The 27667-nt window shown below is 45.0% G+C and overlaps 1 protein-coding gene across 17 annotated transcripts in view; it reads left to right on the forward strand.

The window, feature by feature from the left end:
* The window catches only part of LOC1276101 (four and a half LIM domains protein 2), a 94039-nt gene extending 67298 nt beyond the window's left edge, over positions 1 to 26741 (forward strand). For 15 of the 17 annotated variants that reach the window (XM_061643155.1, XM_061643142.1, XM_061643151.1 and 12 more), the window contains 5 exons: positions 10773 to 10973; positions 11096 to 11270; positions 25516 to 25685; positions 25790 to 25976; positions 26058 to 26741. In XM_061643155.1, coding sequence (XP_061499139.1) covers positions 10773 to 10973; positions 11096 to 11270; positions 25516 to 25685; positions 25790 to 25976; positions 26058 to 26215 — 891 coding nt within the window. In that variant the 3' untranslated portion in view covers positions 26216 to 26741. Of the gene's footprint in view, positions 1 to 6779; positions 7275 to 10772; positions 10974 to 11095; positions 11271 to 17355; positions 17878 to 25515; positions 25686 to 25789; positions 25977 to 26057 lie in introns of those variants that run through there. The other 2 variants (XM_315409.5, XM_001688604.2) reach the window with 2 other exon arrangements.
* Positions 26742 to 27667: the final 926 nt, after the last annotated feature.

A 27667-nucleotide genomic window follows, 5' to 3' on the forward strand; every position in this document is an offset into this window, starting at 1 on the left:
CTTTTCAGTGTTTTTTATTTTACCCCTGCCTGCCGCGGGTCTTTGTCCACCGACCGATTCGTTGAGTTTATTTTTATTTGGCTTAAAATCCTTCGAATCCGCAAAACCGCCACACAAACAAAAACGCGGAGGTACTTCCGCCGCAGAAGAAGAAGAAAAAAAATTAGAGAAATGTAACGATTCCGCCGTCGTTTGAATGAAAATCGAATGCGCTCGTTCTCGGGGCACAACCGGATAGGATAATATTTATGCCACGGGGCTTGGTTTATGAGCTCTTCTCGGGGAAGCAAATTATTTATTTATCTATCCGCGTGTTTCATCACTGCAAACACAGCTCCTCGGTTGCATTATTGCGCGAGCAGTCAGTGTTGTTGATTGCCATCGATAAATTATCTGCCATTTGGGATTAACATTTTTCTCGCTTTTGCACGAATGACAAATTTGAGGAGTGGTAATTAAACAAAGAACACGCAGACACCGCAGGGTGGTATAATTAAGAATGATTACAGATTGGTGTTGCTGGCATGTTCACGTCTGGTCGTTGTTTAATCAGTAGCGTCGATCGTGGCGATTGGCTGATAAAGGCGACCGCAATGTCAACACAAAATCAGATCGAGGAGCCAATCGATTTTGATCTATGATTCAATAGCTCTTGTCCGTCATTCTGATCCACGTGAGTCAGTGTCTTATTTTGGCGTGCGATGTCGTCGCCTCCAATGTCTCCAAATCGTGAGGGAATCGGTCGGATACTTTTTTTCTATATGCGTCCAATTTCTTTTTTTATGTCCCTCCGTCATCAATGCTAAGGTGACGTGTGAAAATTTATCAATTTCTCTTCGAGAAACAGGCATGAATCAGGGACACGCCACCGCACGCTTTTCCTGCGATGGATACACGCGTAGTTCGCTTTTTTATTCTTCCATTTGTAACAAACCTCTTGTTTTTTTCTCATCATTTCTCCCAATGAAGACGAAGTGTGAAGTCGTTTCGACGGTGTAACGAGCGCAAAAGTGACCTTAACCGTTAACGGTGGTTTGTAAAAACAACAACAACCATCTTCTCCACCACCACCACCACCACCATCACAGTCGTCTGTTGTGTGATCGAACCTCCTCCTGTTTGCGGACCTTCTTCGCGCTCGTAATCGCAGGAAACAAACAGTGGCAGCGTGTTGTCGAATTTTCGCGTCCCATGACGTTAAAGTCACTGAGTGGGAGGAAGTTTTTGTGTTTTGGTCCACTTGTGCGTTTTGTTTTTCCTGGTAGTTTGCTTGATATCAATCGCGGAAAATAGGCAACCGATATAACGGTGACGATCGTTGGTGATCGTTTTTATGGTTTTTTTTTTTGGGTAAATAAAAATGTATTTTTGTTTCGCCAAACGGATTGTCTGAAGCCTCATGACGCAGATAACGCCACAACCCGGACGTGGTTCGACTCTATGACGTACAGTTACATTAAGAGAATGATCTAGTTGAGGGAAATGAGGATGAAGCATTAAAAAGTGACTAAACATTAATTGATTTTTCTAGTAACTATTACACGATTTATTGCCGTACGCCGAGCTTATTGTTACGGTGTAAGTGCCTTTTTTACGATTACGATTGATGTGTAAAGAATAAAAGTAAAATCATAAATGTTTACATAAGATGAAAAAAACAAGTTCCCAGAAGATTAGTATAACAATTGAGGATATATTTCCACCGGGGGTTTGAGATATGTTTATTTAATGTGACAGGATGAGTTAGAAAATGTTTGAAATCCGACTTGATTGCTGGTTGAACAACATTTAAGGTAGAAGTTTTGATTGTAATTCTTGAATTAATTTTAATGTTACTTAAATGTATAAGATTTCCTGGTGTAGAATGTGTTGTTTATTGATACTTTGAGTAGCGCGAATGATTCTGGTATTGTTATAAGACTATCCGCGTAATTTATGACATCTAACACACGTAAGGTTTTGTTCTTTCCCATAAGATGTACGATTGATAGCGTTAGTTACCCTAAGGTTCACAATGATAAATTTGTCATTTTACGATGACTCTTTGAAGTAAAACAACGTCATGCACGTTACAAAAATATATACAACTTATTAGTTACCGTAAAGACGGTCTGCCTAGCCTAGCCTCAAACCTTCAAAGATTCGCACAGCTCTTGACATTAGAAATCTGGTCGACACGTTTCCGAACCATTTCCGAGTGCAAACACTTGCTTTCCTTGCAAACACACCAACCGTCGTCCGGTAGGATTTACGCCTAAACCTCTCACGTTGCAAAGAATTCGTACAGATGACAAAACATCGAACAACACGCCGCGCGTCTCGAGCAATGATGACGGCGTGAGATTGCACTTGAAAAATGATGCCAAATCACCGGCAACTGGCAGCCGGCATCCATCAGTGTACCATCAGCCCACAGGGAGTTTCATTACACCCAGGGTGTGTTGTAGTAGTGGTTCTTTGCTTCCATTGCGTGCTCCATCCCACCCACACTCCCGGCTTTACACCCTATCACCGACATGTTTTCACCGTCCATTTTAGGGCGCGTATCTCTAATTATTGAAAAATGGTAAAACATGTCGACACGTTACAAGCTGGTTTATATTTTTGCACTGCCCGGAAGGCACGCCACCAGTAGTGCGGTGCTGCTTGCAGGCAAAAGTGCAGAGGGAAGTACACAGAGCTTACCACAACTGAGCACACTCGTACACGCTGCGCCCTCTTATAGCACACGGTTGTCCGAGGCAACAACCACACCGAACCGACCGCTTAGCACCCCAAGGGCACCAGACACGCGCGAACAGGTGGGCGACATCGCAAAGGCCGCCACCGTTTTTGACCTTAGCAGTGTTTGGGGGAGAGATTTGGCAAAACGCGCTGTTCTAGGTTGATCTTTCTGCACGATCTGCTGAAATTTGAGGGTTCATTTCGTGACTGTTTAGTGAAAGGTTGTTTGTTCAGATGTTTTAATGAACACAATTACTGTGTATGCTGGAATGGAATATATTCCTACAAGCTTAATACACTTCAGACAGGATAATTGCGAATTGATTGCACTCATGCAATTTTGTTTAGATCTGGTGTGGCAAAGAAATATACATACTACTTGCTGTTTGATGTTTTCTTTCTGATATATAATTAGATCTTAATGTAACTTGGAATGACTTATTTTCCTATATTAGCTCGTGGGTCAGAAATTTAGATTTATGATTACGTTTTGAGAGTCGGTGATGGAGGTACCTGGTAGTCAATGAACCAATGCACCAACTTCTCTAACGTTTTTGGATTCATTTTTGGATCTGTTTCTTTCGTGGCAAGTACTTGACTGCATGGATTGAGGTAAAATAGAGGGTCTACTAAGTTCGTTTAAAAGATGCAGCAATATTCGTGTAAGTTTTAATACTCAGTTGAAAAGAATGTTTTTTGGAACTAGTATTTCAGAATATTTTGAACAATTTTGATGCACCGAGAATAATATTAATTTAGGTATATTTTCTTAATTCCTGTTGTATTCATTATTAACTATATTAATATTTGAAATAATATATCACGATATGAAATGTGCATGATGATTCCAAATTTCTTCTATTTGTCGTAACGTCCTACGTGGACATGCCGGTCTGTATAGGCCGAGATTCGAGACTTAATCCATTACCACATAGCGCGGATAGTCACAAATCCCTTTGTGGGAGGGTACATTCTAGGGGAGGGTAGTAGCTACGAGGGGAGGGTACATTCTAGGTTTGAACCCATGACGGGCATGTTATTGAGTAGGTACGAGTTGACTACTGTACCATGTGACCCCCAGTGACGTGACGCCGTTTATTAGACAAATACAGTTAAAAAAACAGTAATGAATGCGCAGTTTCCAGATCTTGCAGCATTTTTAAATTATTTTGTGGTAAAATTATAGGTTCTTTCATTTGTCATCTAGTTTCCTGCTATGTTCCATGGATTTTACTTTTGTGCCATGCTAGTAATTGAAAATATCCGTTTTTTAATCACATTTAATGTATGTTTTACTTGTCTCATTCTATGGGAATAATTATTAGTTGTACAAGCGCTCAATTTGAATGTATAACTGCATCGCACATCATTTGATAACTTTATAACTAAAGTTTCTCGTAATTATACATAATATTACATAATATTAATAACATTTATTCCATTTCACTAACATTTACTCGATGTTCATTGCACTTTTTTGTAGATACTTGTATGGTAACTATATCTGTAGATATTGAGTATTACCATATTCTTTCTTTATTTTCTCTATGTTTTAATGTGTATTTTGTGGTCAAATTAAAGGAAAGATTGTGAGAAATGTTATATTTCTTGCTCATCACTTCCACAGACCCTGTTTGAGAGACCCAATTGTTTAGCCACGTCCTAAAGGTAACATTGCGCAAAACCAACCAAACATTCTCTTCCCATCACGCATGTTGTTAAATCTTGTTTAAGTAATCACTGCATAGGACGGGTTATTGTAATTGAAATATTATTTCTGACACTCCCATTCCATTTCCCTTGCTAACCCACCAACCACCACATCAAAGACCAAACTGCGCCAACACAAGCCTGCCTGCCGGATGCTGTCAAACGTTCGTTACCAACACCACATGATAAGCGGTCGTTAAACTCCTTGTGTGTGCTGTGTTACGCCCGCTACGCCGTCTAATTATGCCGGATACTTTTTATTTACAAAGCAAACCCCGCCCCAGTCATACTCCGCCGGGCCACATTTAAAATATCAAGTGTGTGCCACACGCTTCTGTTTCCTCTAGCTCTCCCCCTGCGCGAGGAAAAACAAGGGATAATCATCGAACACATGACCACCGGACCGCGTCCGTATGTGCACGGGTTGCTGGCTGGCGCGTTGAAGGAAAAATCACTTCACAGTTTTGTTGTCAAGATTTGCTTTTCTGCTGCGGCGTTTATACTTTCCACTGGCCGCCCATTCCTCACTTCCTGTGCACACATTACGGGCCAATTGTTTCTTTGACCTCTTGTCTCTCAGCGATCCCCAAAAAAACCATTGTCCCGAGCGGTCCGCCACTCCGCCGTACATACCGTACACTCCGTCAGGGTTTTAGGGGGAGAGCGCCAACGACTGGCCTACTAAAGAAAACTGGCGGCCGGGAAAATCCCGGGTGGCGCGACGTATGAGTTTGCGTGTGTGTGTTTGTGGTGGGACGGCCAGTCGATGAACGTTCTGAACGGGGTAAACGGGATTTTGTTCGGGTCGTGTGCAGTCACGAAATTATTGCCACCGGCTGACGAAAGCCTCCTGTGCGCTTCCTCGCGCCGATCCCCGCGCAAATGCGATTGCTTTCCTTTACCGCGCTCCAACAGAGCGTTGGAGCGAGAAAGGGATGTGAATTTTCATTCATGAAACAGAGTTGTGAGTACAACTTGCTGAGAGTATGCGCGAGAGAACGCACGTGAGTGACTGCGCAACAGAATCATCAATTTTGATAGTAACGGGCGCGTAAATCCGTTAAACGGCGCGTGCCACGTGAGTGTCCCGTTTCGTTTGGCGGCCTAAAAATATCGCGCATCGGGGTGCGTTTGAGCGGGGGCGAACCAACCGCCCATTGCCCCCCTTGCGCCTGGCCCTGTGGGAGCGTCTCCCGGGCGTTTTGTTTTGGCTCCCGTTCGTGCGTTTCGTTCGGGTTCGCGTGATCGAGAGACTGTTTTTCCGGCACGGGAAGGTTTTTTTTCTACGCACGCACAGATTTAGCTGCGGGTTGTTGCGCGCTGAGCCGCAGGAAGGATGATGTTGTTGTTGTTGTTGAACCGTTCTGAGTCATGTTGTTTTTCGAGTGGGGAGTTTTGTGTTTATTGACGGGGAAAAGGTGTTTGGAAAATTTAAAATATTTTTACCGTGTTTGCTACAGATTTTACGCACCAAAATGCAGACAAAACTGGAATAAACAAGTTATTCTTCCTGCTTTTAGGCAAATTTCTCGTACACCTCTGTGCACATGCTTGCTTCTAGAAATGTTGCGCAAAAAATGCGGAATGTTTTCAAATACTTAACTAACAATGTAGTGATTTGAACCGTATTTGTATGACATAATATCAAATTTGGTATTAAATTTAAGTAAATTGCAATAATTTCATTCTAAATCATTAGTTCCTAGTACCATCATTATCAAACCAACAATGTATTGGATCTTTCTAAATCACGCACAAAAGTACTTTGTCTCTCTTCGACATAGTCGCTCCCATTCCTGCTGGAACTCCGGGGCATTGGATGCTACGGCTTTATGGTGATCGTGTGCCGACCATAGCAAAGAGGAAAATGCGCAGCTGCGCAAACTCGTCTCAAAAATCCCCCAAAAGCGCCACCTCCTATCTGATTCTCTCCGTTTATACGGGAAGCCCGTTAAACGGAAAAGTGAGCACCAAATCGAGTACACTCACCACTCTAACGTATATTGACGGCGGGAAATCTACCAGGTTAGGGGAGAGGTGAAAAAGGATCACATATTCCATCTTTGCCCGGTCGGTAAAACGTGTGCAAAAATCTAACGAAAAAGTACGATTGGAAAAAGGCAGCGTACTCGCTCTGGTGGCCGCTTTTCTATCCACTTCTAACGGGCGAACTCTCAGACAGGTGTGCGGCAGTGGCGAGAGGGGGCTGTATAGAGTGGACTGAGGGCAGCCGTTTTCCTCGCGCACACTTTTATGAATGTGTGTGTGTGCGGTGGAGTGTTCGGGTGCAACGAAACGGGTGGTGTTTGGTGGGACCGAACCGCGGGAGAGAACCCGTTTGTGCTGCACCCCAAGCGAAGGCAGTCTGGCGTGAGCAGAACACGCACGGTTCACACAGTCCGCAACCAGCTTAGCTTAAACATAGTAACGAAAAGTTCTTCTCGTGGAGAGAACACAACAGTGCCTTTTACTTTGCCTGCCTATCAGCTGCCCTTCCGTTTCTTAGTGGGAAATTAAAAACCGAAAAAGAGACAAATCGCGCGTGTCGCTTTTCAGAAATCTGAGGAAGTGATTTTTCTTCCGTGCTCCAGTGTGCGTGTGTGCGTGTTTAGAGCTTAGAACTTTCTTCCCGACAAAAATTTTCTTCTCCTTCGCACAATGGCCGACGTTGATGTAATGCGTTCGCAGACGGTCGAGGTGAAGAAGACGCGCAAAGTGAAAAAGACGACCACCACCAAGCGCCGCGAGTCGTCCGATCAGACCGGCGAGGTGACCATCACCGAGATGGAGCAGTCCGAGTTCATCAACCAGAACCAGAACGCGCTGGAGGACAAGCAGGGGTAACGAAAGGGCACACCGCGTGCACAAGCGGTCACGGTGGACGGAACACGGTGTGGTCGATCGCTGGAAATCATACGTGGACATCATCACGCAACGCCTCACATTACCGGACACACACGTCCTTGCTTGAACTGTGGAGGTCATTTCGTCAGGAATCCTGGGCATCCTGAGGAATCGGTGTATCCCTTATAAAGCGAGCGCGTGAGAGATGTTAATCGGATTACTTCGCCCAAACCCTTGCTGGAGTATCGATTTGCGGTTCTCCTCCGTGTTTTTTTTTTTGCAGTCTTTCACACGATCACACGATCGCGCTCTCGGGCGTTAATGACTAAATTAGGCGCAACCGAGCGGGCTCGTAAAGTAAAATCGTTGACATGAGTTATGAGTTTGAGCACACGATCGTTGGCCGGTCGATCGTACGCTAGGAGCCGGCGGGAGGATGCTGTTTGACCTCATCGAAGGTGCGATTACATTGCGGACACGGGTTTTCACTTCATGTCTTGTGTCGGCAAAGGAATGTTGAAGAGATGCGCTTGAGCGATAAAATATAATTTTTCTCCATTTTAAATGCCCCATTACGTCCATCTGTGCCGGGCCAAGGTTGATGGATAAACGAATAAATTGTTGCAAAAATATGAACATTTACCTTCGCTTAAAGGCAAGTTTGTCGGGACACGGTTTCTTCCTGCTTGATGGGTGGGCTCTTTTTTATGGTGCAATTGTTTGTGTCAAGATCGATTAGTGACGATTGACGTTGGTTGGTTCACTTTTTTTATTTAAAAGTTTAAAAGTTGTTGCAATGTGAATAGAATAGAAAGCCATAAAAATGCTCTTCAATTAATCAATCGATCTTTTCAATCATCTTATTTTTGCAACGTACTATTTTTGGCTTCATTCGGTACGATCATGCGATCGAACGTGGTGCGTGTTAGCAAACCGAACACACCGGAACCCATATTTTCCGCTTCAAATTATGGACGCCAAATGTTTTCGCTTATGCTTCCCCATGTCTTCGTTGTGGTAGTGGCATAAAAAATGGGGCAAGCGTGAAAATTTGCCTGGCCGACATTAAGTGATGGCAACGGAAAAGTAGCTCATTTCACACCATCGTATGGTGGTGTTTATGTATTCTTTTTTACGTATGTCTTTCCCACCTCTTATGCAAAGTGCAAGCTGAAAATCGAAAACTTCCTCTTCCCCTCATCGACGGCCCGTCTGTGCAAAGTGTGAAGAGCCGGGTTTCGGTTGAAACCAGATTGGATTGGAGGAACCAACATTTTGCACCAAGTGGGGATTTTTTTTTGTGATGGCGCTGCCAAAAATAAGCAATATTTACGTGTGAACTCCTCCATCCATTGCTGTGCCTCTCGAACCGGTGGTGATGCATTTTAACCGAATTCACCACTCAGTTACAAAGAAAACCGACCGGAATGGAACGAAAAATGTGTGTACGTGCTCTCTGTATTCGGCTGCATACTGCACGTTCGTCTCCTGTGCCGCATCATCCGTCAAGCGGCGGGGGCTGTGGTTTGCGCTCTCTCGCTCGCTGTGCAGTGCGATGTTGCTCCCGCACACCGTGCGGCAAACGTGAAATGGAAAACGTTTCTAACTGCCCGCGCCCCCATGGTCTCGGGGCGGCCCATATTGGCGGTTTTGCACTCGGCCCGCACACATGACCGAATTTTGGGTTGCGCACCATCCGACCATTTCCCACTCCAACGGCGGTTAGGCCATGATGGTGCTATTTTTAGTGATCGCTCGCCATGGTTTCCCCGCAATCGGTGTGTATGTGTGTGTGTTTTTGAAGAATATGCATCGGTCGTGGGTGTCGGCGGTGGTCGGAGGTGGCGAGCGGTGTACAGATTCTGGGAGATTCAAAACAAATCGCCAACCAACCGAGTGACTTAAATGTCTTATGCTGCCCATTTGGGGTGAGTGCTATTAGAGGGTGTGGGGAGGGTAGTTGATGCTTGGAATGTTTGGCTGTGGGCGAATGTGATTGATGATGATTCCAGCGACCGTAACCCGGGCAGATATTGTTCCGTCCCACGTCTTTCGTTATCCCTGCTCTAATTGAAAGGTATAAATGATGCAATTGCATGATTGCAGATAACAAAAGGGGGGTTTCCTCTTCTTGTCACACTAATCTAATCTTAAAATGTTATGTTATAGATAAAATAGGTTTCACTAATATAATAATTACGCAGTTTTGATTCTTGATTCATGTTGCATATACTTCAGGTTCTTTAATTATTGATCTGATCAATAGAAATGTATCTGTGAATGTCAAGATATTTTTTAGGATTTTAGTGTATTTGCTGCTTCTGTGTCAATTGGTTTTAATTGTTGATTGGGAAGCAATGTTTGAAACATTTTCATTCGTTTGACATTGAACACATAATTAAGACTCTATTATATTCTCGACTTTCGAAACATTTTTCAACTTTTAGTCGTAGTAGTAGGAGGAAATTAGTTTTGATAATCTCCATAAAATTAGAACGAAATGTATTAAATAAAGACATTTCAGGGTGTTATGATATATGATCTGATATAGTTGGTATACTTTCTGAACTCTGTTTGGAATTAAGTGATACAATTTGTGATTTGACAGATTATGACATAACGTTTATGACGCAAGGTTTTCGTAAAGTGTGCTTAAATTATCAGAACCGCTGAAAACTCCTGTTTACAAAATAGATGAAAAGGATTTTTCGGATGAATCAATACAGGGTTTCCCACGATTTATTGGTCAGTTCCCATGATTTTTTGGTGCGTTCCCACGATTTTTTGATCGTATCCCATAGATTTTTGGTTCGTTCTCATAATTTATTGGTATTTTCCGATTGGATATCAATACAATTGGACCAAAAAATCTGGGAAACGGCCAAAAAATCGTGGGAACGCACCAAAAAAATATGGGAACCCACCAAAAATTTGATGGGAACCAACCAATAAATCTTGGAAACCCTGTAAGGCATGAACATCTGAAGTCCAGTATCTCTAGTCTTTAGGTATGCTTCGATTCTATGAAAGAAGGCTATCTAAACATTTGCACTATGTATCAATAGAGACTCTAGACTCGAGACTCTAGTTCTAACTCTTAGATATAGCGAAAAACCACTTACAATGAAGATTCTCTGAGTTAAACCTAGTGACGAAAGCATCCTCAGGAATGCGATACTTATTGTATCTCGCTGTATCTAAAGGTCTAAAGTAATGTAAACTGAAAACAGCCATCAAGGATTAAAGATACTATAATATATTGCAAGCAAGTCTAAGGCTCGCTTCAAGGGACCTACAGCTTTAAGAGATTTTCATCTTCTAGTCAGTGCAGATTAGTGAGACTTCAATGTTTTAATGCATCGAACAGATTTAATGACGTTATAAACATTAGTTATAAACGACGAATAGACGGATATTTACAAGTTAAAACATCTGTTACTCACCTCTATCAAATGCTGCAAATTCTAACTCGATTCTGCTTTACCCCTACGCAGCTTATTTTCAGTGGCGAGTACACCAAAGCTATGTCGAAGGACTGGCATTCGGGCCATTTCTGCTGCTGGCAGTGCGACGAAAGCCTCACCGGCCAACGGTACGTGCTGCGGGACGAGCACCCGTACTGCATCAAGTGCTACGAGAACGTGTTCGCCAACGTGTGTGAGGAGTGCAACAAGACGATCGGTATCGATTCGAAGGTAAGGCTACAAATTCCTACACACAATCTACTACAACAAATACGCGGGCGCCTCCGCTCTACGAAACTGACCTTCACTCTCTTATCTTTCCCCGTCGTGCCTTCTTTCTCTCCCGGTCTTAGGATCTCTCGTACAAGGATAAGCACTGGCACGAGGCGTGCTTCCTGTGCAACAAATGCCGCATCTCGCTGGTGGACAAACAGTTCGGCTCGAAGGCGGACAAGATCTACTGCGGCAACTGCTACGATGCCCAGTTTGCTTCGCGCTGCGATGGCTGCGGTGAAATCTTCCGTGCAGGTAGGATTTTTGTTGCCCTTTGCAGGATTTTGATTTCAATATATCCTTACAAATAAGCTCAGATGACAGGCTGGGTAAGCTAGTCAACGTTTTCAACGATCTGGAGTTGTTGACGATGATAGAACTAATGAGACGATCTATAAAAACCAGACTTTAACAGATGAGAAGACGACCGGCCGCTAATTGCTGGCGATCGATCGCTTCTAATCGAAACCCCGAAAAGCCATCTGGTTTTTCTGTCGGCTTAGTGTGTCTGTGCTGATTGGTGGAGCGAACCAGAGCGAACCAGAAAGTTTATTTATATTAGAGGTCACGTACATGAAAAATACGACGGCGTATCAGATTCGATCGGCTCAAGAGGAGGGATTAAATGGATTGAATTGTTTCATTTGAGTTATGTGACGTGTTGCTCGTTCTCCCAGCGTTGGTGGTCGTGCTGATGTTCGATACTCTCCTGCACACTAAACGAAGAATTCAGATTCGCCCGGGTGCGGGAAGCTGTGCGTCATCATTATGAAGCAAATCAAGTCAAGTACTACTTGTTCGTTCGTACACGCTTTTTATGTGGCCGAAACAATAAATTATCAGCACTGAAAGCGGATGACATAACGAGTATGGTTGGAAAAAAACTACACCCGTCTACACATTCTCATCTTGTAAGCTGCGATGATGAATCGAGCACATTTGAGGAGAGTTGTCATCAAGCGCAAAACACGCGCCCGCGAAACACGACGCTGTTTCACACGGACAAGTGCGACACTCTTGTGTATGTGTGGAGAAGGACTTTTTCAGCTTTGCTTGTTGGTGTGTTTTTTTGTGTCTCAATGTCGCTCTGGTTTTGAAACTCAATCCCACCGGCCAGACGAACACAAAGCGCCGAACCTCCAGCTTCTCTCCAGCTTCAGTCCGGCCAAGGAACAACGGGCAAGGTCCGGCGACCGTCGGCGAACAATTAAATTCAATTGGACCGAACAAATCCCGTCCTGGGGTCGCGTTCTGTTGTTGGCCGGCCGCGGATGATGCTATTTCGTTTCGTGTGACCTACAAAAACACACTACTCACATACTACTTTCCGACAGAGCTTGACAATGTCGTGATGGTCTCATCTTTCATCGCCAGCTCGCTCCAGAACGTCTGAACATATGCTGCTGACCTAAGCAGTCTGTGATGTGCGCCCTGGGCCCACAGGCAAACAAGATCGCGACATGTCTCTGCATGGCGTCATCAATTTGTAAGCAGCTTTTGTTTCGTGTGTTTGAGTTATTGCACCGAATCCTTTGCTTTCCAGTACCTTGAGTCTTTGAGACCAAGACTCCCCCGGTAAGGTTCGTTGTGGAGTGGCCATAAATTAGTCAAATAAAGAGATCACACCTTTCGCAACAATAAAACTGCTACTACTCCCCTATCCTTGACGGGCAAGGGGGAGAGATCGACAACGCACTATAAGAGGGTGCCAACAATCGACGGCACAATCTCTCGGGAACATCCATTATTGCTTCGGCGGAGGTACAAGGTAAAGACACCCGCGGAAGAGAGACCTCTCGTGCCGTGCGCTGCAGCTTATAATTGAGACGATGCTGCTGCCCTCGGACCACCGGGCGTAGGCGTTCCTGCGTTCCCATTGTGAGCTCTCCGGAACACACGACTGCGCGTCTGGATATGTCCATGTCCCTGTGAGAAACCAACTTTCACTGTTTTTGGCACTGGCTTGCACCAAGATTCTGCCGTCGTTGTCGCAGACAGTTTGGGGGACAATTTTCATCACGTTTTATGACTTCTTCAAGAAACGCAGAAACAATGGACATTGGTCGTGGGGTCCGTAACTCGCTGGGCGGTCAATGACGGCATCTTTGTGGAGTGTTATCACCCGTGTCGCCTGAGACAATCGAACTTTATTGCCCACATCAGTTTGTCGTGCTGTCAGAAATGGTCTGGTAGGGTAATAATGTTTTCCTTTACGCTGCGACCCCCAGTACACATGGCAGCACGCAAATTATTACACCCCAGCGTTAATTTCAACGTTCAGTTTTCATTGAAGTTGACCGGTTTATTGGAGTCCGGTGCCTCATTTCGGATACAAGTGGAATAGTGTGTCCAATTTTGCATACAAAACTACAAATTTGTAGATGGGGAGCTCTGGTACTAATTCGGGAGATTCGCCGCCTGCGACCAACACGACGCTCATTGACCTTCAGTGTTCCAAAGAACTGTTGCGTGTCGAAGAGAGCAGTCCTTTTGTTCGCAAAAGCATAGTCCCATTTCCTAATGGGTCGCGAAAACGATCAACAATCATCGAGAGAGCGCCAAACGATCGTCAACGCGCTCCAGAATGCGACATCTATGGGCAGTTTCAGGCATCGTAAAAAACTTGATACACTTCCCAACCCCCGGTACGCCTTAAGCGGTCGTCCCCGAGCGATCTTGCCACTCGCATAACAAAAAAAACACTGGTGGGCGTTTCACATCTTGCGCTGCGAGATCAGCATTAGAGGGGACCGATTGTGGAGGCAGTAAATATGCGAAGAAGCGAACGCAAGACGCGTTGCGTTGTGATACGTTTGTGTGCTTTGGTTCTAAATTCGATTTGTCATCCGAATTCATCTGTTCGTGCGCCGACCCTCTTCCGGAAACTGTCAAACGGAGGAACGAACACCTTACGCTTTAAAAGCCAGCTGGTGGGTGTTTTTTTTTAAATGTTGTGGCCAGGGGTTTCGAGCAAGTAGCGAACACAGATCACCTCCCGTCTCATGATGGGGATATGTGCTTTGTTTGGGAAATGTTTGTTTTATGCGCTGCTGTGATGAAGATCGCGGTATACCACACCCCGTTGTTGCGTAGGGGTGGGATGTTTTCTGCCTGATGCGCAAGAAAAGCGGAAGCAAATCTCGTGTCATGACCGTGACAAATGAATCATACGGCAGGGAAAGAAAAGAATTGCCCACCATTCCATTGGCAGATGCTACTTTACGGCGAGTCGAACCAGTTATAGGGAGAGGTTAACCAGGGGGGAAGGTTTGCCCTTCCAACGTCGAAAAGATTCGCGATACGGGAGACGTACACTGCTCGTCTGAAGGAAACTGATACGACGCCATCGCACGCATCGTCTACGTCAGTTCCATCCATCACACACATGTGCGGGCGGGCTGTCTCTCAGGCAAGCGCAATAACCCTTTGAGGTCTTAGATTTCTCCACCCGTGCCGCCGTTGCAGCATTCTAAGCCACAGACAGTCAGACAGAAGAAAAGGCAGATTGATGCGTTTTTTTGCGGTAGTGAACTCTGTGCCTGCGTCTATGCTGAACCTTCTCCTCTCGCACATGTGGGGGGACGTAAGCAGCGCATATTATTTGCATTCACAAATGCATCAGATGCACTTTTGTTTGCCTCTTGGGTGTTGGCGAACCTTGACAGGCTTTGACTTTAATGCACGCTTATTTCCTCAACCTAATCAAGCGCTGTTTGTTGTTTGTTTGAGCGTCTTTACTACTGCTTACCAAGACCACCGAGTGGGTTAGAAGCAAACAGTTTGTTTCCTCGTTGGAATGGGTGGAACAATCCTCCCCGAAGAGACACACACACCGCAAATCGATTCTTGTGACAGTTGTTGTTTGCCAAACAGACGCGGGGGGTTTTCAACCATCGATTTCGATTTGATTGGTTTTATTTATAGCTTGGCATTTTTGTCTTCATTTTGTTTGCGACGAACTGAACCGATAAAACAAACCTGAAACATCTACCGTTTAATAGGTTGGAGCAATTATCCGCCCTGACCCGTCATCATATTCGCTCGATTTGTGATGCATTTTAAAAGGAGGGTAAACATCCAAACCGGGCCGGAAATTGATCGTTATTTTGACAACGCTAATTATGGATGTGAAGATCGGTGAAACTACCACCACTGCCGGATCACTTCGCTCATGTCGTCGCGCTTTGTCGTACATTAATTGGAAAATTTGTGCAGGAACTGACTTTTTTCGATTGTTTTCCTGGTCTGAATGTCACATCAAATGTAGAACTCACTTCACGATCTTTTTTTGTTTTGACTAATTTTCGATTGAAATATGTGTGAAAAAGAAGGTCCATGGTGTGGGCAGAGTAGCACTGTGGTATCGTTTTACAGCCCTTTTTAGTAACCCTTTGCCATATTGAAATGGCTTTTAGCTGGAACGGTTCTATGTGTGTGGGCATATAGATCACCTTTGCTGAAAGAATTATACCCGCCGGCATGAGAAACGCTGCTGGCCAAAACGTGCTTTAAGGTCATCGGTACATAAAATAAACAAAACACAAAGATTCTGTTTTGCGCACAACACACTCCCTTTGGGCTTATCCCATCCGCGGGGACTTGAAAAAGGTGATTCCCTTTTCCGAGCGCTGTTGGTTTTGGACAGAGGGCTTGTGAGATCGCACGTGGGGAGAAGGTCCATTCGCTGCCAATGCCAGACAATGGTGATCTTCCATCTCTGGACGACCCAAGACCCTAGAGTGCTTGATAAATTGCTTTCCAAGGAGCCGTGATCGCTACCGCTGATCGTTATTTCATCGAAGACTTTAAGAAGATCAACAATACGCTACCAGTGACACTGGTTGATTCTTGCCACCTTTTCTGTTTGTTTTCTTGTGCGCCTTTTTCTTTAAGAAAGAAATCGCTTTGATTCTCTTCACACCTCATTTTATGCTAAACGTGTCAGTGTGTTGCCGCGCTTTGTCGAATCCTTCATTAAATGCCCACTTGGTGGTTGGTATAAAAAGACGGCGATGCCTCCAGGGGTGTGATGTGTCTAGCTCAGGGGGGTTTTATTATCTCTTGCCTACGTGAGACCACCATCGCGCTTTAATCCGTAGCACACAAACACGTAAGTGGTTAACTTTGAGCCCAGCACTGATGTTGTGGGTTTATGGGACACTTTTTTTGTGTTTCGTCGTTGCTGTGTGTTATTTAATATTAACTTCCTTCTTCCCACACTGACGTCGCAGACTGTGTCGCACGTAGCCATTGACGACGGCATCGTTCTGTCTGGTGCGGCTTATCTGTGGCTGTTCTCTCTTTCTTGGCTGAATCAGACTTACTGATAAGCAGTGGAAATCTCCTGCGGGCATGCAAATGTATGTCATTGCTTGCGATTTGGAGTTTCAAGTCCAGCGAGTACGTTTATCGATTCCCAAGGGGGAAACACTCTTTCACACAAGCTTCTATTCATACTTTGTTTTTGCTGCGCCTGTGTGTGTCATAAATTCCAACAGTAGCAGGACCTACCGTAAAACAAAGTGTTTCCCTGTCGCCACCGCGTGAGGGAAATTGTTTCTGCATTACGCGGGCGCGAGCGCTTGACACGCGAGGCCACTTTGTGCTTGCAGCGGCGATAGAATGTTTGCATGTCGGAATCAATTTCGGCTAGTGATTTCCTATTTTATGGGAGTTTTTTCTCTGGAGTTGTTTTGTTCAAACTGAGCATATGGGGAGTATCGTTTTCTTCTTCTTTCCATTCAACGATTGAAACGAAGCAAAGCTCTTTATTTCATATTCTACTAACGGACAAATATTATGATGGATGGGATTCGCAGTCCCCACAAAAACGAGCGCAAAACGACACAAGCACTGACCCATTCCAAAAAGCCAACCACCACTACTGAAAGGAAATAAATTTGTAAAAAATGTGACTCAATGCCACAGCAACGGTCTGAAGAAAGACTGATTAAATCCCATCGTCCCTCCCCGCACACGCTAGAACACAGTTTGGAGTGAAGAAAGAAAGGGTAGAACCTTGCCCTCCCTCTCTACAACAAACCTACCGACCCTCCGGAGAGTTGTGTATACCTCAACCCGACACTGACACCAAGATGACGACAACCGTGCGCCGTCTACGAGACTTTGACTTTGGCACACTCTCCGGCCGAGAGAAGACAAAAGCCGCAAAAGCCGCATGGAAGGAAGCAGGCAGGCTCGCCCTGACTCACCCACCAGCGTCTCATTGGAGTCGCCTCCCACAGTTGTTGTCACCCCGCCTGGCGTTCCCTTTTCCGATCTCGCGGGGCCCGATCGAGGGGTGGACTACTCACGCAATAAGTACTACTACCGCCGGTTCGTGGCTTGCGCTCAGTTATGAATGAACGGTTGACCAGTGCACATCGGAGCACTCGAGAGCGAGTCGATCGGAACCCACGATTTTTGTAGTTGTTGTTGCGTGTGCGTGTGTGCGTGAGGTGTCTTTGTGTGTGTGGTGAAGTTACAGCAAAAAGTGTCGTATTTTGGATACACAAGCAAATACGCACCCAAACGACTAAATCAAGCTGTTTAGTGCTTTTATTTTGGGCAAAAGTTTGAAAACAAAAGTGTGTTTGTGTTGGCAACCATAGTGTCCTAAAGCAATCGCAAACCAAAAATAAAATGGCCATGGATATCCTGTCGTCCGACTTTGACTCCCGGCTGCGGCTGAAGACGAAAACGATCGGCGGCGAGCGGATCAAGCGGGCGAAGGACAACAACGAGGACATTGCGATCCTGAGCATGTTTCTCCCGGGTGCGACGGCCGCCAAGGAGCAGGAAAAGTTCCGCTGTCACCTCGGCATGGACTGCCGGGTCGGCGACTGTCGCGATACGACCCCAGGTACATCTCTTCTCTCCCTTCCTTCGTGGGGCGTCGTCGTTGTCGTTAAAACGAAACTAACATGTTAAGTGTGTACGCGCGCGCGCGCGCGATGCTTGAGTTGGCGATTATCACTCCCGCGGTTGCGGGCAGCCTGTGGCTGTGTACGTTCCGCTTCCGTTCTCATCCACTTCCATGTACGGTCAAAAGAGGTAAACAGGCTCATCTCGGCTCGGCTTGGGGACGATAAAAGTGAGCCGGTGTATGTGTGTGTGCCCATTTAGGTACAATTAGCGGGGCGAGTGCGATAATTGCCGCCAAAGCGATTGTGCCAAAGCCTGCACCATAGTCCACGCCTTGTCACTCGACGACGACGACGACGACGCAGTCGGTCTGGTGCGAGGTGCGAAAAAGCTGCTTAACGTGCATACATTGCAATGCAGAGGGCATACACGCCAAAGCAAACGCTTAGAGAGAACGCTAGAGAACTAGTGTGTGTTGTGTATGGTTGGGACCATCCAAGGGCTTGCCGTTTGATCGATAGACAGGGTTAATGTCGCCATTAAAGCGTGCAATCGAGACACACAGCGTTGTGGGGACAAGGGAGACGAGGGCTCCCTTGGGGACGAGAGAGAGAGAGGAAAAGCAGTCCGAATCTAGAAGAGAGGTCCTTTTTGTGGACTAGAGTGGATTCCTCCGCGATGTTGTTTCCTCTTCAAAGTGAAGTGTGGTTTCTTTATTGCCCCAAGTTGACACAACACTGCAGTATATGGTGGTGTGTGATTGAACTTTTCTCGAATTTGGTTTATTGCCTGCAGGAAGAAAAAGCAAAGATCGATTACATTTAACATTTTAACATTTTAATGTACACGTTACTGTGATATAAAATAGAGCAAATACGGTGTATATTTAAAGGCAAAATGTATCATTTATTGGACCTTTTTTGATGCTTCATTTGTGTTAAAACTGTTTAATTTGTGCAAATGAAGGTAATAATCATGCTGTTTTATTAGTTATTTAAAATCCTTGTGTTGATCTAGCTGTGCCTGGAAGCATAATTTGATCTATAAGTTTAAAGTCGTTAGAAGGTTCGAACTAGTGATCTACGGTATGAAGTATCGATCGCTTAGCATTGCACCAAGAAGTATCTCGTGGAGATACAAGTAATAGATCAATATAAGCTCCTTGCTCTGGAAGCCGTATGATCTTATTGATTAACTTTTTAATCTTATTTATTTATTTCTTATGATTTCGAATGTTTTTTTTATGAATTTAAATGTTATCAATGACATGTTTAATGTGTCATTGCCATATGTTTTTTAAAATTTATTTAAAGATAAATAAATAACTTAAAAAATCACTCTGCAAACGACCAATACTTCGCTTAAATTCCTCAAGATTTCTTTTCAAAGAAAGCCCCTCAGACATTCCTGATTCGCCTTTTTCTTTTAAAATCGGGCTTTGGACCACTTTTCGTGATCTCATCACTCCACCGATCGTCAGACGCGCGTCGGCTGCGCTACATTGCGATCTCGAGTGCACTTCTTCTGCACTTCATCACAGGGTCAAGTACCACGCTCTTCGCGCTTACCTCACTGCCACTTGCCTGGTCTGCCGCAGGCCTGGTAAGAAAAATTAATCATACTTTTTTACAAATCTCCTCTTCCTTTACCATGCTTCTTGAGGTGGCAGACGTTTCGCTAAATTTATGCAAAATTCCAAACGGCACGCCACTACTCTTGGTGACAGTCTGCGTGCGTGTTTTTGCAGCCCGGGGGTTGTTCTGTTTGCTTTCCAGCTCGGTACAAAATGAAACACGCCTTACCCCTTCCCGCATCGCGTAATCGTCATCCCTCGAAAGCGACGAAGCGGAGAATTCGATTTTGGGGGATGGTGGATTTTTTTTCTTGTTTCACCTGTTGGGATTTATTATTTTTCTGTGAAGCATTTCGATTTGTCCAATAGTTTCCTGCTGCTTGCTGTGTAGGTGCACGTAGCGAGAGAGACAGAGAGAGCGGAGTGATTCCTCGCGATAAACGTGTATGGCGATCGCAAAAATTGTTACCTAGTCAGAAGTCAGTTCGGCGGGGCCACCGCGTACGCGTGTGGGAGCCATTCCGGGGTCATCGTGCGTCGGGGCTTCGTATTGTGGCAGTAGGTTTGAGATGGAGATTTATAGCCAACAGTGGTGCAGGCAACACAGGACTGCAATAAAACGTTCGCCCAAAGATCGAAATGCAAATAGAGCGGAGAGTGGAGGCTTTCTGTAGCTTTTTTGTGTGCTGGGGCAGTTTTTTGCTGGCAAATTGACATTGCGGTCGCGGGAGATTCCGAATGTCAATCAGAAGTATCACCGGCTGAAGGACAAGCAGTAGATGGGGTGGAGCAAATAAAATTCGATATTTATACTGTCATCGGGGAAGTTTGAAGCTGGTTCCATTTCAATTGACTCAATTTAAAATTGATGATCTTGCATTGATTGGAGTGTATACATTGAAATTAATATTCCAAAAGGAATAATTAAGTCAAGTGCTACTATCTATAACGGAACCAATTACATTGTAAATGTAATTAAATAAAGTTTCATCGCCTTCCAACAGTCTCTTGCCAACATTCCGGGCACGTCATGAGATGAGGAACTAATAAAATCAATGAACATATGTGTGTTCATGCAGATCAGCTTCTGAAGTAGCGTTGGTGTTGTTCTCATGTTTCTTAAAGTCATTTAGATGGAGATTTGACTTTCCCGTTCCACTACACATTTGAGCCGAGACATATTTTAGCCGTTAATGTGCCTGTGTGTCCGGAGCACATCGATTGTGTTAATGAGCCAATTTAATGGCACGCGTGATGAAATGAAACCTAATATTTATTAACCTCCGTTCGGTTGAAAATTTATTGCAATTTTGAGATCTCATTTCGATTGTATCGATGTGTATCGATTAGCCAGCTAACGCGATCGAAACATCGATCGAAACAACACATAATCGTTCCATTGTAAGCTGGAATAGCTCTCATTAGAATGGAATGCGCTACACAACGCCAGGGCATCTCCCACATCTCTCAGCGACGGCCGGATGCTAATGGATGCACATTTATCACAAACCCGACTCGAATAGAGTCGGATGCTAATTCCGGTGTGTGCGCCCACACACGCCCAACAACCAACAGGGAAGCGAATACAAGGAAGGAATGGGCGTATAGCTGCTATATCAATTAGTTTTTTCAAAACCTACCTTCACCTTCGGGTTTTTTTTGTTATAACAAATCATTTACCACGAAACGATCGTCCAGAGAGAGAGTTTTGTTTATCGCTTGCGCCATTCTCTGCTAAGGTGTCGTTTAAATATTTACACACAAAAGGCAACATAATGCTTTGCCCGAGTGGATCTGCGAAAGAAGACTAATGGAGATCGGTGTTGTGTGTGTCTCTGTTCTCCAGACGCTTGCGATCCTCCCAATCTCTATCTCTCTATTTCACCGATTCAATATATTGAGCATTGTTTGGCCTCGTTTGGCCTTTAAATATTCCTCCTACGCACGGTTTTGGGACCTTTCACAGACAAGTCCCCCCCCAGCACACGTCGACCTCCTTGTGCGCTCCACCGGCAACAACATTATAATTTATTACCATCCTTTTGCGCACCTAGACGCTTCACAGCTGGCACTTCCTGCTGTTGAACTAAAAAAAAATAATGTGCGGATACGAAAAATTAACGAGTTACGTTTAACAACTTGATTCAACTTGACTCACATACGCGCACACACTTGTGCCTGCGAGCGAAACATCTTGTTAAACATCCTCACGGTAGAGATAAAAACGCCGCCAGCATCACCCCGCTCTCGGTCGGTGTTTTTGGAGGGTGTACGCGTTGATTGATGGGAGCACGCGTATAAATCAACGCTTAAACAGGCGACAAACTCGCCTACACCATGTTGTGGGGCGGGATGGCGTTGTGAAGGAAACAAGCTGGTCCCTCTGGGCGGCTCGATCGATTGAATATGCAATAAGAGCCTAATTAATCTTCCCGTGGAGATCAATAATAAGCCGAACGGGGGGAGGAGCAGGAAAACAAATCAGCAGCAACAACCTTGCGGAATGCGTTGCTGGAGCTTTGGCGAACTTTGCACAAGGGTACAGAGGAGCACAGAGAAGACTTATGACTTACAAAATAGCTTTTACAGCAAAAATAGTATTTAAAGTGTCGTTTTAGGAATCAAATGCTGCTAAATTAACAAAATAATTCGAGTATGTTTAATTAAAGGGGAAAATAACAGTAGAGTGATCACTTCATAAGCAAAGGCAACTGATGAGGCCGTCAATCTGACTGGAGAGGGCAGGTTATTTATTGACACGCAATTATGACGACGGAACCAATTCTCCCCAGGGAAAGGATCGATTTATTTTGCGCCAGCTTCCCGCGCCATTCATTCATTTAACATCGATTGGCCTTCGTTACCTCGATCCGTGGAGCGTGTGTGTAACAACGAACGCATATTACCGGTTTTCCCCGGAGTGGAGTTAGTAAGCACCAGCTTTCGCCCCCACACACACACACACACACACATTGCTCCGCCACTGGATTTTACTTTCGACCGTAAAAGGCACGGTGGTTGTCGCTTTCCCGCTGTGCCGCGCGATCGCACCGCCGCGACACAAATGGACATGAGCAGCGCCCCCGTACGCGTACAATTGTCGGGCTGCAGGGGGACCATGGGAATGGACGGGATAACAACCCTCGCTCAAGCAAAAGCGGCCCTAAACCGCCCACGATCAGCCACTTGCCTGCCAGGAGGCAAAAATCGTATGCGTGTGTGTCAGTTCAATCGAAAGCCAAAAACGATCGCAAAGAACCGCTCTGAGCAAACAACGAATCGATCACACTGTTTGCAGCCTTGTCTGTGCGTCTGTGCATCCCATCCCCCCAGCGCACGGCGCAAATTTATTTCGGAGGAGAAGATCCTCCCGCCTGCATACATATCCCGCCGTCACGATCGCATGATGGGCAAAACGGAAGCGCGCACCAGCGGCGCTAACCCGGCAACTTTACGCTCCTTTAAAGGAATGGAACGTGTGTGTAGGTGGGGGATGGTGAGGGGAAACGCGAAGATGAATCATAATAAAGCGTCGCACCCTCCGGGCCAGGGCCAGCTGTGTGGCCAGCAGGCGAAGTTCCCTTTTTTGGGGGCAGCATTTTATTTTTGCTTCCCATTGTGCGGAGGAATTCCAAGCGACCTTTTGACACTGTTTACGCTCCAATGTGGGGTGGTGTAATTCGCAGCACGCTACCTACCCCACTGGTAGAGTGTTTGTGTGTGTAGTTTTGTGGGAAGTAAACAGATTAACAGCTATAAACAGCGTCCCTTCCCTCTATTAGAGATTAATGGAGGCGCCCAGAACGATAAGCCGTGTAGACTGCGCAACACTATTGACACTACTCAGAACAGCGCGCTTCGCTCTGGACAGTCCCCAGGGATGGCGCGTGATAACGGCTTGGCGTAATGCGATGGACCCGTGTACAACACGTGCCGCCGCCGTTGCCTTGTTGAAACCATCGAACTTCAGCGATCAAAGCGCGCGCACATGTGCGGGTGTTTGCTTTGGATTGATTTGGCTGAAGTATTTATTTGCGCATGGTGGTGTCGGATGAAGCACCACTGACTTTGTTTGACGCACGTGGCAGAGGTGTGGCGAACGAGGATCCAAACACGTAAAAGAGGAGAGAATGTTTGGGGAGGAGTGGCGATTCTAAGCAAAGAAGGGAGAGTGTACCTCGACAAGATGATTAAAATGTGTTATTTATTTTCTGACTGAATATTATTAATCATGGATTTATTGATGGTGGATTGATGGGTGAGTCTTCTGGAACGTTATTGGAAACGGATTCTTAAGCTAGCTAGAATTGTAGAACTATTGAAAGTTCTTTTATTGTAAATTGAGTTACCTCCAAAAAACTGAAATGGCCCGACCAGGATAAGGTTTTTGCATCATTTTTGGTAAATTCATAGAAAATTAAAAAGGATATAGACGAGAACCTTTTCTCAATATCAGTAATTTGTTTACGTTTGCATTGTACATGATGGTAAACTCAATTACAGCGATAATGAAATTTCTGAACTGTTCCTTATTTCGTGCGTACACACATTAAGAATCCTACCAAAATGGTATGATGTCATCTTCGCCGGACTTACGGTGGCAATCACCATGATGTGATCAGTTGTGACTCTGTTTTGTGACACCAAAATATTGGATAGCGAAAATAGCGATTACTATCATCAAATGCTTTTAGGTGCTGATAAGCTTCTGCTCAGATCGGACAGAGCTTAACAGATGCTTCCTGAAAACAAATGTACCTCTGAAATTCTCTACGAAAGCCCTAATCAGCCACAAAGAGAGATGTCGAAGGATGTTACAGCTCTTTGACTGTGCATCTGGGGCAAACAGTGAGATCTGCTATGCGCTGTAAACTTAATACCATTAACGAACTCCAGGAAAATTTACGAAGTGTGATGGGTAAAGTTGGCAGAAATCTGGAGTTGGCTCCGATCCAACTCCGATAATTTCAGAACCGACTCCGGAAGGTAGATCCGCCCAGCATTATCCAGAGTCGTTCAGAATCGTCTGGAGTCATCTGTCAGTCTTTCGAAGTCTTGGAATCGTCTTGAGTAGTCTTGAGTCGTCTGGAGTCATCCGGAGTCGTACGCGTCGTTCGGAGTCGTTTGGAGTCGTTGGGGTCGAAGTCATTAGGTGTCATCCGGAGTCGTTCGCGTCGTTCGCGTCAGTCCAAACGACTGCTAGGACCCCGAGCGGCTCCGGACGACTCCGGGTGGAACTATTTGCTCGAATTTTAAATTGGTTGGCAGTTGGAGTCGGACTAACAATAGCCGGGAACCGTATCGGAGTCTTGGGTGCGCTCCAAAGAGCACATCTAAAGTAGACAGGACAATGCATAAAAAGTTACTGAAACTGGTCCCTTTTTTCAACGGACAATAAATACATTTGAAGAATATCTTCAGAAATAAAAAAATAAGAAAAATCGCGAAAATACATTTCAAGCAGGTAGTTGCAATGTTTTGAAAAACTAATTAGCATTTTTATTTGTTTTTTTTTTAACATAAGAAATTTTGTTTTTATACCGTGCTGTTCCTAAAAAAATGAAGAAAGTAATTGTAATTGTTCATTATAACTAGATCGTTAGAAAAGTCTGATTTAATCGTAGATTTTTTTTTATTTGCTTCAATTTGTTTATAAATCATACAGACATTATCCGATATACGCTATCGTACGGGACCGAGCGCAATAGCGTATCTCGAGTTTTCGCGTATAGCGGATTTGTATGGAAAAATAGTTTACACTTACCAGTTCGGGGGTTAAAAAATATCGCCACAGAGTTTTGCATTAAAGTTTTTTGTTGTAAAACAGGTATCTTTTGCACAAATTTAATGCAAAATGCAAAAAGAACATTAAGGAAACTCAAAAAGAGCATAAAATATTTCAAAGTATTAAAATATTTGTAAAAAACACATGGAGCTGTCAAATTTAGAGCAATCGCGTACTGCGAATTCGCGTATATCGAGTATCGCGTACTGCGGATAATTGCTGTATTGTTCAAATATTAACCCATTTTTCCTTCCTATTCCCATATCGATTTTCCCCAGGCACGAAGAAGATGGAGTACAAAACGAGACAGTGGCACGAGAAGTGCTTCTGCTGCTGCGTGTGCAAGACCGCCATCGGCACCAAGTCGTTCATCCCGCGCGAGCAGGAGATCTACTGTGCCGGCTGCTACGAGGAAAAGTACGCCACCCGGTGCATTAAGTGCAAGAAGGTAAGTTAGTCAGCTACTAGGCTAGAAGGCGACATGCTGCGACGAGTTGCGCTACTAAACTTATAATGCCGGATTGTTTCCCCTTTTTTCCCCATTCGCATCAGATCATCACAAGCGGCGGTGTAACGTACAAGAACGAACCGTGGCACCGCGAGTGCTTCACGTGCACGCACTGCCAGGTGTCGCTGGCCGGCCAGCGCTTCACGAGCCGCGACGAGAAGCCGTACTGTGCGGAATGTTTCGGCGAGCTGTTCGCGAAGAGATGCACCTCCTGTACCAAGCCCATCACCGGTGCGTAACGATTGCGTTTTGCGGCCGCTCTTTTGTTTTGTCGGCAAACGGCTAACGTTCCTCTCTCTGTTTCTCTCGCAGGCATTGGCGGTACGCGCTTCATCTCGTTCGAGGATCGCCACTGGCACAACGATTGCTTCATCTGCGCCATGTGCAAAACGTCACTGGTCGGGCGCGGTTTCATCACCGACGAGCAGGACGTCATCTGTCCGGAGTGCGCCAAGCAGAAGCTGATGTAAACAGATGGACAGTGCGCCGCCATAAAAAAAAAGCAAAATTCAACTCCCAATGTCATGACCATCATCATCAGCATCACACTCTGAAGGAAAGGAGAAGATGGAGAAGGTTCCCAGGAGGATCACGTTACATGCGCACACGCGAAGGGAAAATAATAGTCCTCTAGCGCGTGTTCCAACGATCGCCGTCATCTCCGTTAGCCCATTCTTCAACAACGATCATCATCATCATCACTATTCATCATCAACTCCTGCCCCACACGTCAACGTCATTCGCGTCGATCGTTTAAATTATTTATCACAACGGCCCTCCCCCGTCACCATCCTTTCATGCGCTCTGCGCACGTTTTAGGCGTACCGTTTTGTTCGTTTTTATTTTATTTTGTGTCTCTTGAATTGTATGACGTTCCGTTCCGTTCCCGTTTTCGTCCCCATGTTTCTAGTTGCGCCGTACGCAGGCGATATAAGTATTGAAATGTTATTTAATAGAGTCACCATGATACACGATTGCGCTTTATATATATAGAGAGAGAGAGTGTTCTTTTCGGATTTTTATTCTACCATTCTTTGGCCTTTGTCCTTTGTGTTTTGCTGCTGCGCTTGAATCACTCTATACTTGTTAACAGCACCTTTAGCGCTGCTTGCCGAGCGTAGTAAGATAGACAGCGATGATGAATGTAGTTAGCGAAACTGGAAGAATGATTAAATTATGAAAGAAAGAAAGAGTTTTGTGTCTGTGCGTGTGTGTGTGTGTGTGTGTGTGTGTGTGTGTTTGTATGGAGGAGTGGATTTTGTAATGAGTCTCGAGCTATGGGATGGAAGGACGAGAACGAACGATCATACGCACACACACACCTGCAAGCACACAGCGCGAGCATTGTTGTTAGTAGCGTAGCGAACGGCCTATATTCACTGAAGATGCCTTTTTAACTATTCAAATAATAATAATCCTTATGTAAGAAAAAAAATCCCGATGCGTTCGCACACGATAATGTAAGGAAAGAGGAAAGTCCACCAGAGAAGTCCGATCGTGTTTGTATTGCGTGTGTTGGAACACAAATAGTGCTATGTTTTTTGTGTTTTTTTATTACATTTCATTTGCGTTCGTTACAGGAGAGGCAGTGTTGTGCAATGCAAGCAAATTAATGTTTTTAGAACATGTTAAGGTAGATGAAGAACAAGAAGAAGGAGGAGGAGAAGCACGATCACGACCCTTTCGCCATCTAAAAGAGCATATCGCGTTTAGTCATTGTTATCGCAGCGATCGCAGGGGAGATGAAGTTGCAATTGACACATACACACCTTCAGCCTTTACCTCCCTAACCCCCCCCCCCCCCCTCTTCTCCCACTTCAACTCAAATGTTACCGCTTGTAAGGGCGTCAAAGGCGTTACTTGTGTGTATTATTTATTGTATTGAGATTGCCCGTTGTGTGTTGGTCCGAAAGTCTGAAGAA

The sequence above is a fragment of the Anopheles gambiae genome, chromosome 2 (assembly GCF_943734735.2).
Source record: "Anopheles gambiae chromosome 2, idAnoGambNW_F1_1, whole genome shotgun sequence".
Lineage (NCBI taxonomy): Eukaryota > Metazoa > Arthropoda > Insecta > Diptera > Culicidae > Anopheles > Anopheles gambiae.